Raw genomic sequence first — 14,115 nt, forward strand, 5'->3', positions numbered from 1 at the left:
GCCTTGCAGCATACTGGCCTTGATTAGAAACAAAGTCTAGTAGGGACTTCCCCGGTGGTCCGGTGATTAAGGCTCGGTGCTGCCAATGCAAGGGACTCGGGTTCAATCCCTGTTGGGGGACTAAGATCCAACATGCCATGTGGAACTGCCAAAAATGAAAAAAGAAATGAGAGTCTGGTGTGTTTCCTTCCAGAGAGCAGAAAGGGAAGTTAGCCGTGCACATGGCATTTAAACCTTTTGGAGGCACTTGGGATGGGACGGGCCTCAGCAGAAGGAAGAGGGGCTCCCTGAAGATGCCTGTGTGGCCAGGTGGCCCCCTCCCTCCCCCCGCCCGGGTGCAGGTGCAGCTGAGATCTGGGTGGGGCTGAGTAAAAGAGGCTCATAATCTGGACCAGAGGAGGCCTGAAATCATAGGCTGAATTTATTGCAGGAGGTGGACTTGCATATTTTTCCTGTGGGCAGGGTCTGTTACTTGCCCCAGGTTTTTAAAGAGGCCTGCTAACTCCCCTGTGGCTTGAATGATCAGCCTCGGCCAGAATGGGAAGGGAGACAAGGTGTCAAGAAGCCATGAGATAGTCGCCACACGAGTCAAGGTGTCTCAAGTCCCTGCCCAGAAGAGCTCGACTATCCAGGCACACATTTCTGGGAAGGAGACTTTGGCCTCTTACCTTCTTGAGTCAAAGTGAAATTTTAATTATTTTATTACTTTACAAATATGTAAAACTATATTCCTATTATATTTAAACACATTGAAAGGGAAAGTGTTAGTCGCTCAGTCGTGTCCGACTCTTTGCAACCCCATAGACTGTAGCCCACCAGGCTCCTCGGTCCATGGAATTCTCCAGGCAAGAATACTGGAGTGGGTTGCCATTCCCTTCTCTAGGGGATCTTCCCAAGCCAGGAATCGAACCCAGGTCTCCTGCATTACAGGCAGATTCTTTACTGCCTGAGCCACCATTTAAACAGGTATCATCTTAAATTCACAAAGACTGTTTATATAAAGTTCTGAAAGTGTATACTCTGATCCCCCTTTGTATCCCAGGAAGCTGGAGTTCAGGAAGTTAGGTGACAGCGTACTCAGGCCGAGATACAAGTGATGAGACGTGTGTGCTGTTTTTGTTTTTCATCTGATCCTGCTGTCTCCCTTTACTACTTAAAAAAAAAATTGTCGAAGTGTAGTGGATTTTTAATGTTGTGTTAATTTCTGCTGTACAGCAGAATGACTTCTTTTTCATGTCCTTTTCTGTGCTTTATCACAAGATATTGAATAGAATTCCCTGTGCTGTACAGGAGGACCTTGGTGTTTCTCCATCCTGTATATACTAGGTTGGGTCTGCTAATCCCAGACTCCCAATGCTTCCCTTCCTCTTAGCAACCACAGATCTGTCCTCTTTGTCTGTCCCTTCACTGCTTTCTGAGAAGTTCAGTTCATGTTTCTGCCAGACTTGATTCTAAGAAGGTCAGTTTAAAGTAACAGTGCTTTACAGTCAGCCCTCCGTTGTGGGATCCAAGGATTCCACACCTGTGGCTCCAGAGGATCATATCGGGAGGCACGATATGCCTCAGATGACATGTACTGCAGCACTCTCAGTCCGGGACTTGAGTATCTTTGGGTTTCGGTGTTGGCTGTGGGGGCCTGAAAGGTGTCCCTTGCAGATACTGAGCTATGATTGTGTTAGGAAAACCTGGGAGGGGTAGGAGGGGGAACATTAAGAATTGAGCTTGGATGTGGGCCTCAAAGGAGGCTGTTTGGAGTGTGAGTTGATTTGGGCAGAGGCAGTGGTTCGAGACAAGAGCTTCGGAACTTGGTTGAACAAGAGCTGTAACAGAGGCTGGAGGAGGGAATGTTATTTCCCGAGGAAGAGGATGCAGGGCAGAGAGACATGGACACTGTCACTCTAGGGGATGAACAGGAGGAAGACAGACCAGGGGCCTCCAGAGACAGGCTCAGATGGGGGAAGGATGGAGCTGGGGTCACACCTTTGAGGTCAGGGAGAAGATGGTAGGAGGAGGCGGGGCCAGCAGAGGGTACCTGCAGAGGAGGTGATGAGGCAGGAGGGGACACCTTTTTCTAGAAGTTGCTCTTGAGGGTGAGGATGAGGCCTCACTCTTCCCTGGGTGACATCGGAGGAGAAGCACAGGGTCCCTTGAGTTCTCACGGCAACTCTTGGAGGCTGGAGAGGAGGAGTGAGCTCTGTGTTACAAATGTGAGGGCACAGCAGCCCTGAGTGGCCGAGGACTTGCCTGGTGTCGCATCTGTGACCTTGCTCTCTGGGTCACACCCAGCAGATGCAAGCAGAGCAGCTGAGGCGAGGAGTGGGAGCAGAAGCTGAGTGGGTGGCCAGGGCCACACTCCAGCAGTGTGGGAGCTGCACCGTCTGGGTGTGAGTGGGGCCTGCTTGTCTTCTGCTTTCTCCGTTCCCAGTGCCCTCTCACTGTCCCATAGAATTTTCACAGTGAAGAAAGAGGAGTAAGAATTTATATCCACTGTAGTGGTTAAGACTTTACCTTCCGATTCAGGCGGTGCAGGTTTGATCCCGGGTCAGGGAGCTGAGATCCACAAGCCTTGTGATCAAAAAACCAAACATAATGCGGAAGCAATATTGTAACAAATTCAATAAAGGCTTTTGGGCTTCCCGGTGGCGCTAGTGGTAAAGAACCCACCTGCCAGTGCGGGAGACGTCTCATAAGAGACACGGGTTCAGTTCCTGGGTCCAGAAGATCCCCTGCAGGAGGGCATGGCAACCCACTCCAGTATTCTTGCCTGGCGAATCCCATGGTCAGAGGAGCCTGGCAAGCTACAGTCCATGGGGTCACAAAGAGTTGGACAGGACTGAGCATAGTATTTAAAACAATGCCCAAGAGGAGTCCTTTGGAAAAGCTGAATGTCCATATTATGCTTTTTTCCGGAGCTTCATTGCCATCACATGGATAGAATGTATGCATAACACCAGCAAGGGGTCAAAAACAGTAGGGCTGATTCCAGAGGTTCTAGATGTTTCCAAATTGTGTTCTTCACAAAAGCACAGCAGATAATAATAGAACAATAAGAAACAGGGCTTTTGAGGAGGCAGATTGAAGATTTTTAGTGACTCCCAGTTGGCCCTGCCTCTGTCTCTCTCTAAGCCCCTGATTCCCTCCATCACTATGGGAACGTGTAGAGAGCTAATGAAAACCTTCATAATTTAAGGTTTTTGACTAATTTACCATGAGTTGCATGTTGTGCTAATGCCCTATGTCCATTCTCTCCCCTTGTCTCAGCAGCCCTTTGGGCAGATGCAGACATGTTCAACTTAAATGGTCTGTTTTGTTAAGTTTAAAAATACAGTGTAGGATATGACTTAAAAAAATTTTTTTTTTTAATTTTTAAATGATGATTGCTTTACAGTGTTGTGTTGGTTTCTGCCATACAACATGTGAATCAGCCACAAGTATACATATGTCCCTTCCCTCTTGAACCTCCTTCCCATCTCCCCATCCCATCCCACACCCCTAGGTTATCACAGAGCACTGGGTTGAGCTCCCTGTGCTATGTAGCAGCTTCCCACTAGCTATCTGTTTTACATATGTTAATATATACATTTAATGCTATTCTCTCAATTCCTCCCACCCTCTCCCATCCCTTGCTGTGTCCACAAATCTGTGCTTTATGTCTGCATCTCTATTCCTGCCCTGCAAATAGCTTCATCAGTACCTGAGTGGTCTATCCTTGAGCCAAGAATAGACTCCAGTGATACTTACCTGAAGTAAACACAATATGGACAGTCCTAGAGAGAAACTTGAACTGATTTCCATATTGGTAAATGTGAGAAGTGTCTCTCTAGACCTTGCACAGGTCACGTAGGCAGCATGCAGCTCTGAGAAACTGCAAGTTAAAAATGGCCACCACCACTGCCCCGAGGCTAGTGCAGGGGTTCCCAGCCTCCAGGATCTAATAGTGCCTGATGATATGAGGTGGAACTGATGTAATAATAATAGAAATAAAGTGCATCATAAATAAAATGCTCTTGACTCATCCCGAAACCATCTCCCACCCTGGTCCATGGAAAAATTGTCTTCCACAAAATTGGTCTCTTGTGCCCAAAAGCTTGGGGATAGCTGTGCTGCTAGTGAGTGTTCCATGCGAAGGGGGTGCTGCCCAGACTTGATGACTTCTGAGGGGGAAAACCCTTTTAAAACATTATCTCACTAATCCTCAGGAAGAGGCTGCAAGGTCGGTGTTATTGAGGCTGTTTTCTGGTGACACTAGGGCTCACCCAGGGCCACCTTGCCCAGGCTCTCAGTGTGCAGAGTGGCTGGTGCTCTCCCCGAATCCCAGCCCAGCCTCGGAGCCCAGCTCTGCTCTACCATCCTCGTGAGCAGCGCGTGCGTCAGCCCACGTCCACACAGCCCCTCTGACCCTCGTAGCCTCCAGGACGGGGACGCGGGGCTCAGGTAAAGGACCCCCCGAGGGCACTCTTTGTGGTTGATTTGTCATTTAAATCTGGGGACCCTCCAAAGTCCGAACCTTTTCCATTGTAGTATACATGTTGATTTACAGTGTGTGCCAGTCTCTAGTCTCCAGCCGAGTGGCTCAGTTATACACATGTATACTTTCTTTTTTTCTATTCTTTTCCATTATGATTTATCATATGATATTCGGTAGAGTCCCTGTGCTATGCAGTAGGACCTTGTTTATCCATTCTCAATATAATAGTTTGCATCTACCAACCCCAGACTCCGAGCTCTTAAGTGTTAACTTTGGCATGTTCTGCTTCTAGCATTTAACCAACAAACAAAAAACCCTCAAAAATCCACAGTTTCCTTGTGGATTGATCAGAATGTACAGGAAGCTTGTGGGGAAGGCTGCCTTCAGCCTCTCTCTCTTCCTTCCCAGGTTGCCCCTCTACCTGGCCTCGCTCTTCATCAGCCTTGTTTTCCTGTTGGTGAATTTAACCTGTGCGGTGCTGGTGAAGACGGGCACCTGGGAGAGGAAAGCGATTGTGTCCGTGCGCGTGGCCATCAACGACACGCTCTTCGTGCTCTGTGCCGTCTCCCTGTCCATCTGCCTCTACAAAATCTCCAAGATGTCCTTGGCCAACATTTACTTGGAGTCTAAGGTAAGGCGGACACGTGGTTGAGATCCTGCCATTAGACTTATTCTCGAAAGAGTTTTCTGGGATTTCCCTGGGAGTCCATTGGTTATGATTTGGCACTCCTGATGCAGGGGCCACAGGTTTTTATCCCGTGTTGGGGAACTAAAATCCCACATACTGTGCAGTGAGGCTCACCTCCACCAAAAAAAGTTCCCTGGTTTGCAACAGAAAACAGAAATCAACCAATGCCTCTCCCACCTGACCTCTTGCAAATGATTAGCTGTGGTGGTGTTGCCAAGACACAGAGCCGTGTAGTTCATTGAACTTTGTGAGAAGAATTGACTCCGGGTGGCTCGAGGTTTACTGGGCTGTGCAGAGTTCCTGACAGAGAGGTAAATCTCTGGTTTCTGGATACAGAGGTTTAAGTGAGAGTTTAGAGGACCCATGGGATTAACTGTGCCACTAATATTGTTAGAAACACACAGCTGGTATTCCCTTTGTTCCTAGCCCTTTTATAAGCACTCTGCATGTAGGTAGGACTGTAACCGTCAAAATTCAGGGGGAATAGGTGTCACCTACCTAGGGAAATGGAGGCACGGGATGTCAGAGGCTCAGCCCGGGTCACACAAGCCAGGAGACGCAGAGCCGCGGTGTGGCCGCAGCAGCCTGGCTCCGGGCTCGGGGGTCTGTCCTCTTTACCACCGGGTCATGGCGCAGAGACACTCAGATCCCGGCGCACCCCTGCCTTGACTGTGCCCCTGTGAGGGACCCCTTAACAGGGGAGCTGCTCCTGGGGTTCGGGACAGCAGGCCTCTCATCGTGACAGTTCGGAGATGGAGTCAGACCGTGTGTTGGGCCGCACCCCGTAGGCCTACAAGGCCAGGGCATGCCCAGGTTCAGTACTGAAGAAAGCCTGGAGTCAGCGATGGCTTAAGGGATCGGGGATCTTACACGTCTGAATCACGGTCATGGAGCAGCATTCCACATGTGCAGCGGACGGCAGCAGGACGGTAGCGGGCTTCGCTCCAGTGTCGGGGGTCAGGAAGGAAGACGACCAGTTGCAGAGGGAATTGATATCAGGTGTGATCAGTGGCTCAACGGTAAAGAATCTGTCTGCAATGCAGGAGATGCTTGGGACGCTGGTTTGATCCCTGGATTGGGAAGATCCCCTGGAGGTGGGCACGGCAACCCACTCCAGTATTCTTGTCTGGAGTATCCTATGGACAGAGGAGCCTGGTGGGCTACAGTTCACGGGGTCACGAAGAGTCAGACATGACTGACGCGACTGAGCACGCATGGGCTCGTTAGTTACCAGGGAAACCAGCAGAGGGGCATGACACGTACCACCGCTTTGATAAGAAGAGTCACCAGCTGGGCCTGGGGGCAAGTTCATAGGAAGGTCAGTTGTGTGAATGGGTGTAGGAGAAGCAGGCACTGGTCGGGCAGGGCACGTGCAGAGACCAATGCCCCCAGCCCTGGAGTCCCTATTTTCTCCTTTCCTTCCCCCAGAGTTACAGAGAGGGGCAGATGTGCTGCCTGGTGTGGTGATTCTGCAGTGCCCCTCGCCAGCCTGGTCCCCAGTTCCCCCTCATTAAGGAGCCTGGTGATGTGCGGAGGTCAGAGTGGATGCTCTGGGCTCCCACTGGCCATGGGACCCTGGCCCCACCAGCATGTTGCCCACTGAGACTTGGTTTTCTCACATGTAAGGTAGGGTGATTCACAGCTCCTCTGCTTTTGAATTTCTGTGGCACCCTAACCCTTGCCAGGGAACCCATGTGGTTGTAATGTCACTGGTCTGAAGACCTGAGCACTCTGCTTCTTAAGATACTTGGTCTTCAGCAGCCATCAGTAGATTAATATCTGTACCTCCAACTTCAAAATTACAAAGCCTTCTTCATCAAGGTATCCTGTGATACCTTTGCCTGAGCTCTTGCAAAATCTGAAACGTTAGTGTAGCAGGGTCCTTTTTTCATTGATAAATGTTGACAAATTTTATACTTGACTTTGCCTTAGCTTTATTATTTACACTGTCTCCCGTATAAGGTCTATTCAAGGCTTTTTGAAAACAGAATTATGGGGACTTCCCTGGTGGTCCAGTGGTTAAGACTCCACGCTTCCAGTGCAGAGGGCTCGAGTTCAATTCCTGGTCAGGGAGCTAAGATGCCACAGACCTTGTAGTGCGGCCAAAACAAAACAGAATTGTGGTTTTAATAGGAGGGGTCACACTTTGTCAGATTGTCAGATTTAGATCACCTCTGTGCCAACAATCTGATGGACTACCATTGGCAAAATAAAATAATAGCTTAGATTTAGTTAGTGACTTCCAAACTCAAAAATGAATTTCAGTTTTTTGGCTAACTGTTTTTAACACCAGGGCTTCCCTGGTGGCTCAGTGGTAAAGAATCCACCTGCCAGTGTGGGAGACACAGGTTTGATCCCTGGGTCAGGAAGATCCTCTGGAGAAGGAAACAGCAACCCACTCCAGTATTTGTGCCTGAGAAATCCCATGGACAAAGGAGCCTGGTGGACTACAATCCACGGGGTTGCAAAAGAGTGGGACACGACTTAGCGACTAAATGACAACGACAGCTGTTTTCAGTTAGCGGTCCTTTAGCTAACTTTGGACACTGATAGCTTCATTAGTGGGGGCACAGATGACCAATTTTCACACAATCCCAAGCTCTGAATCACAGTGGGACTGCAGCCTTCCCAGCCTAGGACAGTTGGGTCTTGAAGACATGCTCCCTACCCAGAGCCACTGTCCACAGTTCCACTGTCCCCAGGCTGCCATGCCTCTGAGGTGGTTTTGTTGTCTCCAAGCCAGGGGGCAGGCCCTGGGCTCATAAGCTCAGAACATCCTTGGAGCTGAGCAGCGGCACTTAGAGATTTAACCAAATAAGTCATCTGACTGTCTTGCTCTTCCAAGCCTAGGTCTTAGGCAAATAGTTCATGTTTTCAGGTTTTGAAGCATCTCTCTGAAGAGAATTGGAAGTTTTAGGGTGGGTGTGGAGTGAGGGGAGGCTTGCAGTTGGGTTGAAGGTCTGAGAGTGGAAGAGAAGCTGGGAGGGTTTAGCAGTTCTGAACAGAGGCCATGCTTGGGAGGGGACCTTGGTCTTGGGCCCGGATTGGGGACCCCGCTCATGGTTCCTGCTTTTCCAGGGCTCCTCCGTGTGTCAGGTGACCGCCATCGGCGTGACCGTCATCCTGCTGTACACCTCTCGGGCCTGCTACAACCTGTTCATCCTGTCGTTCTCTCAGAGCAAGAATGTCCATTCCTTTGATTACGACTGGTACAATGTGTCAGACCAGGTCAGTGGGCGCTGGAGCCTTGCTTTGGCAGCATGCCGTGTGGCAGAGAGGTGTCAGCTCCTTGCTTTTGCTGCTGAAGAGCTGGGTGACCTTGGGAGTCACTTAACTGGGTGGTGTCTACATCCTCATGTCAAATGCAATCACAGTACCTGCCTTGTTCCAGCTCACACGTCTTGTGAGAAAATTAGAAAACAGACACACTTCTCCTTGCTACTTTCTGGGGCTTTTGTCAAGCAGTACTTAAAATTTTTAAGTGGTTTTATATAAATGTAATATGATTTTATTAAAGGGTGAAATTTGCAAAGATAAAAATGAATTGTATTCAGGTTAGAAGACACATAAAATGATGAAGTGGTGTTTTTTGTTTTTTTTTTTTAATGGAGCAGTAAGCGAAAGAAATGTAGACAAAAGTGACCAAGGATGTTAAGGGGTTAGAAAGAGCCCATTTTACATCTCAGTATGAAACTCTTTTTTATAATGTATTCTAGAAATTCGTAGACAAATAAACAAAGGTAATGAAATATAATCGGAGAAGGCAGTGGCACCCCACTCCAGTACTCTTGCCTGGAAAATCCCATGGACGGAGGAGCCTGGTAGACTCCAGTCCATGGGGTCGCTAAGAGTTGGGCACGACTGAGCGACTTCACTTTCACTTTTCACTTTCATGCATTGGAGAAGGAAATGGCAACTCCCAGTGTTCTTGCCTGGAGAATCCCAGGGACGGGGAGCCTGGTGGGCTGCCGGCTATGGGGTTGCACAGAGTCAGACACAACTGAAGCGACTTAGCAGCAATGAAATATAATATGGCATCCATATTCGCAAAAGCTCAAAATATAAACGACTGAGAGGGGAATTCCCGGGCTGTCCAGTGGTGAAGACTCTGTGCTTCCACTGCAGGGGACATGGGTTCAGTCCCTGGTTGGGGAATTAAGATTCCATGTGCTGCATGGTATGGCCAAACAAAGAGAAAGAAAAAAAAGAATGAGAATTAATCAGCATTCTCTAATTTGAAAAGTATCATTTCTTTGTCTCCAGCCCTGGACAAAGTGCCAGAAACACAAAAATGAACAGACCCATCCTTCCATGTAGAAGTTTATGTCCACTGAAGAAAAGAGCCATACAGAGAAGCCATTAAGCAAAGAAATAGAAGCTTCTAAAGTAGGAGTTTACTGGGTTGAATGCTCCTGAGATTTTCCTGGGTAAACACTGAATATCCAACTATAGACAAATCCACCTCTAAAATCCCAACTGTTCAAATCTTGAATTAACACTCTGGAGGAAAGAAGAAAACAACCGTGCTAAGTTAAAACCGATGGCAGGGACTTCCCTGGTGGTTCAGTGGTTAAGCCTTCACCCTCCCAGTGCAGGGGACTCGGGTTCCATCCCTGATCGGGGAACTAAAATCCCACATGGTGCAGCTCAAATAGATAGATTCTACCAAAAACAACCACAACAACTGAGGGCAAGATGAAATCCATAAGAGGCTCGTGCCAGGCGTTAGACTGGATTCAAACCACAACAATCATAATCACCAAACCAACAGCACAAATGGAGGGTGGGAGGAAGGTGGGCAGGGCACTGGTGAAGAATTTCCTGTTGTGAGAAATCAAATACAAATCTAAACGTGCAACAGTGATAAATTAGAGACTTAATCATGATACCCAGAGGACTTTTATCATGGTAACATGTAGGTACAACTGACTAATCATTTCTAAGTGCACAGTACATTCACAGTGTCATGCAACCATCACCACCATCCATCTCCAGACCATCTTCATCTTCCCAAACTGAGACTCTCTCCCCATTAAGCCACAAGGATTTGGTTTTAACAAAATACTTATTTCAATGCTTCTTTCAAGTAAGAGCTTATAAATACAATGAATTCAAAATATCACAAATTTTTATCACAACACAATTCCGTTGTTTTGAGTGGCTGTTTGTTTATAGATGTCAGGATCTGTGTGTCGCAGCCAAAATAATCTAGGAGCCAGTGGATGGCCCCAAGATGCAGGTCATGTGTGTAGAATGGTGGAGCACACAGCACACTTCTGAGACATGTGGGTGGAGTTTCAGTGCAGCGTTTGAGTCATCTTTCTGAAGAGGCGCGAGATTGGTTTTGGGTACTGTAGTTTAAGGCTTCCCCGGCAGCGCTAGCGGTAAAGAACCCTCCTGCCAATGCCGGAGACCTGGGTTCCATCTCTGGGTCAGGAAGATCCCCCGGAAAAGGGCACGGCGAACCCACTCTAGTATTCTTGCCTGGAGAATCCCATGGACAGAGGAGCCTGGCAGGGTACAAGTCCATGAGGCCACAAAGAGTCGGACACGACTGAAACGGCTTAGCGTGCACGCGTATACTTTGAGCACAATGTGGTGGAGAAGGTGAGAGGGTTCCGTGTAGGGACCGGCCCTTTATGGTTTGATGGCGTTTCTGTCTTCCTTTGAAATGCCGGCCTTTCTGACAGACTTGCCCAGAAATAGCCTCACACACCCTGCCTCTGGCCTTCAGAAAGGAGCGCGCTGCTACACCCCATCTGCTCAGCTGTCTCACTGGTCCAGGAGGCCAGCATCCTGGACTGGGAGGCTTTTTTTTTCTAGACAGTCTAGCCTGCTGTAGGCTTTAAAATGTAAATATAGGATGTGGTTAATGTGAAGAGAAATAAAAAACACTGACACATTTATTCCAAGGATGAGACTAAGGCTACTATTGTGATATGCTGCTCTTGAGAACTGGGAGGTGGGGGACTTCCCTCATGGTCCGGTGGCTAAGACTGCATTCCCAATGCAGGGTGCCTGGGTTCGATCCCTGGTGAGGGAACTAGATAGATCTCACATGCTGCAACTAAGAACTGGTGCAGCCAAATAAATATTAAAAAAAAAAGAATTGGGAGAGGGACGTCCCTGGTGGTCTAGTAGTTAGAATTCCATGTTTCTAATGCAGGGGGCACGGGTTTGATTCCTGGCTGGGGAACTAGGATCCTGCATGACACACAGTGTAGCCAAAAAATGATTTTAAAAAAGAATTGGGAGAAGGCAGCAAAACAATATCATTATTCGGTTGTCGAAGAAAAGTTAGCTTAGAGACTTCATTTGGATGTAAGGAAGATTCCTGGAGGGTGAAGGAATGAAGCATCAGAGACTGGCAGTTACTGTCTTTGAATATTTCGAAGAAGATAATTGTCTCTCCTGGGACTTCCCTGGTGGTCCAGTGGTTAAGAATCTGCCTGCTAACGCAGGGGACATGGATTCAATCCCTGGTCCCAGAAGACCCACCATGCCAAGGGGCAGCTAAGTGGGTGTGCCACAACTATTGAGCCCACAAGCCCCCGAGCCTACGCTCTACAAGAGAAGCCACTGCAATGAGAAACCCGAGCACCACAGCTAGAGAGTAGCCCCCACTCACCGTGACTAGAGAAAAGCCCATGCATTAATGAAGACCCAGCACAGTCAAAAACTAACTAAATAAAATGTTTTTAAAATTATCTATCCTATATGGTTTAAATAACTACCCCCCCAACCACCAAGGTCTGGCACAGTAGCATTAATAGTATCTGATTTCAACGTGCATATTTTAGGGGGAAGAAATTACACTGTATTAGATTTAGTCTCTGTCACATTAGAACTGAATCAAACTTGTTCTGTCCTCAGTCTGGTGACTCTCCATTTTTTCCCTCTCTCCTCCCCAGGCGGATTTGAAGAATCAGCTGGGAGATGCCGGATACATAGTGTTTGGAGTGGTCCTCTTTGTGTGGGAACTCTTACCTACCACCTTAGTGGTCTACTTCTTCCGAGTCAGAAATTCTACAAAAGACCTTGTAAGTAATCCACTTTGTATTTGCAGAAAGTGAGTGTGAAAGTCGCTCAGTCGTGTCCGACTCTTTGCGACCCTATGGACTGCACAGTCCATGGAATTTTCCAGGCCAGAATACTGGAGTGGGTAGCCTTTCCCTTCTCCCAGGGATCTTCCCAACCCAGGGATCAAACGCAGGTCTCCTGCATTGCAGGAGGATTTCTTCACTCGCTGAGCCACAAGGGAAGCTCAAGAATATTGGAGTGGGTAGCCTATCCCTGCACCAGCAGATCTTCCCGATCCAGGAATCGAACTGGGATCTCCTGCATTGCAGGTGGATTCTTTTGCAGAAAACATCTCCTAATTCTAATCACAAAGCCTACAGTTGGAATTTTTTCTTAGATTTTTGATAGATTCTTCCATCTTATTCTAATATGAAAAGTTCCTTTGTTTCATTGAGACTTTCTTTTCCATTCATTATCTTTTGAGGGAAATTTGTTTTTCAGTTTAATTTTACCAAAAAAAGAAAAAAACACCCAAAAACATTGCATTTCGAATCCTGGAGATAGTGATTAACTTTTTTCCTAATGAAACAGCTGCCTCACTAGTCTTTGAGCCTTGACTTGCTATGAACCAAATATAGAAGCTTTTATTTTAGCCAAGGAAAATGGAGAATGGTAACTCAGCTCTTCACCCCTGTGTTGTGCTGGATGGTGATTAGGGGAGGGGGTGGTAGGGAAGACAACTTTATTGTGAAGAATGCTTATAACTCCCCCAACTCAGTCGCATTTCTGGTCAACCAGCTTCATATAAATGTCCTTATGGGAGGGGGCAGAAAATGCAAAACCTGGTACTGTGAGGGAGCTCATGGAAGCTTTGTTCCACGAATTATTCCACCTAGAGGAACTAGTGGTAGAATCACTGATCTGTGAAGCCCACAGAAAAGTACGTGTGTGTGTGTGACTTTCTCGGTCATGTCTGACTCTTTGTGACCCCAAGGACTGTAGCCCTCTGTCCATCCAATTCTCTAGGCAAGAATACTTGACTGGGTTGTCATTCCCTTCTCCGGGGATCTTCCCGACCCAGGGATCGAACCCAGGTCTCATGCATTGCAGGAAGATTTTTTACTGTCTGAGCCACCAGAGAAGCCCACAGAAAAGCAGAATAATGGTTTTTGGTCAACATAAGCACAGCGTGGGTGGCAAGGAAAGCACTGGTTTTCATGACCAACTTGTGTTTTATCTTGTCTCTTTCTTATTCATCTCTGGATAGTCACTGGTGAGCCAGGAATAGGAAAAAATAAAAAAAAAAAAAGTAAAACTGGAAGGGGGTGGTTGGTGGAGAACTGCAGCCTGACCCATAAGCCCCTGAAGATAGAGTGGCAGTGGGCACCATTTTCCGGATCTGAGGGTCAGTTTCCTCTCCTTTTGCCATTTTTACCTTCAGAACAGCAATTCGATGCCCCCGCTGACTATTCCTGGCATTGGAAACTCCTGGAGGCTTCTATAAAGTCAGACTCAAATTCTTCGGCGTTGGTAGCAGAGAAACATGAGGAGAGTGGGCACTGGACTCTAGGCTAGAGTCCAGTGCCTTATTTTTCTTCTTTTTCTGAAGAAGTTGAAGTTTTCTGGAAGGAGCCTCTTAACAAAAATCCCTCTGCTCTCTATGCTTTTCCTTGGCTTTCCACAGCCTTCTTACCACTTCTTAGTATGTCAGAGGCTTAGCTATACTCCCAAAATCCAAGGCAGTCTGAAGGAGAGACTGGACATCTGGGTCCTAAGGAGTGAAAGTCTGTCATTCAAAGTACTATTTTATTAACAAATTATTGACCAGAGATGCATTAATATGTCTTTTGTTACCCAAACATTATGGACCAGAGACAACATGTTTTTAGAGAGTGATACACTTGACATCACTGTGCCAAGTTGTTAGAGCTTAAAATTA

At 47.5% G+C, this 14,115-nt stretch overlaps 1 protein-coding gene across 1 annotated transcript in view; it reads left to right on the forward strand.

Annotated features, from left to right (window-relative positions):
• GPR137B (G protein-coupled receptor 137B) overlaps window positions 1-14,115 on the forward strand; it is a 63,883-nt gene that overhangs the window by 26,006 nt on the left and 23,762 nt on the right. Inside the window, 3 exon segments of the mRNA XM_061404916.1 lie at window positions 4,877-5,099; window positions 8,235-8,384; window positions 12,068-12,196. Coding sequence (XP_061260900.1) covers window positions 4,877-5,099; window positions 8,235-8,384; window positions 12,068-12,196 — 502 coding nt within the window.

The sequence above is a fragment of the Bos javanicus genome, chromosome 28 (assembly GCF_032452875.1).
Source record: "Bos javanicus breed banteng chromosome 28, ARS-OSU_banteng_1.0, whole genome shotgun sequence".
Lineage (NCBI taxonomy): Eukaryota > Metazoa > Chordata > Mammalia > Artiodactyla > Bovidae > Bos > Bos javanicus.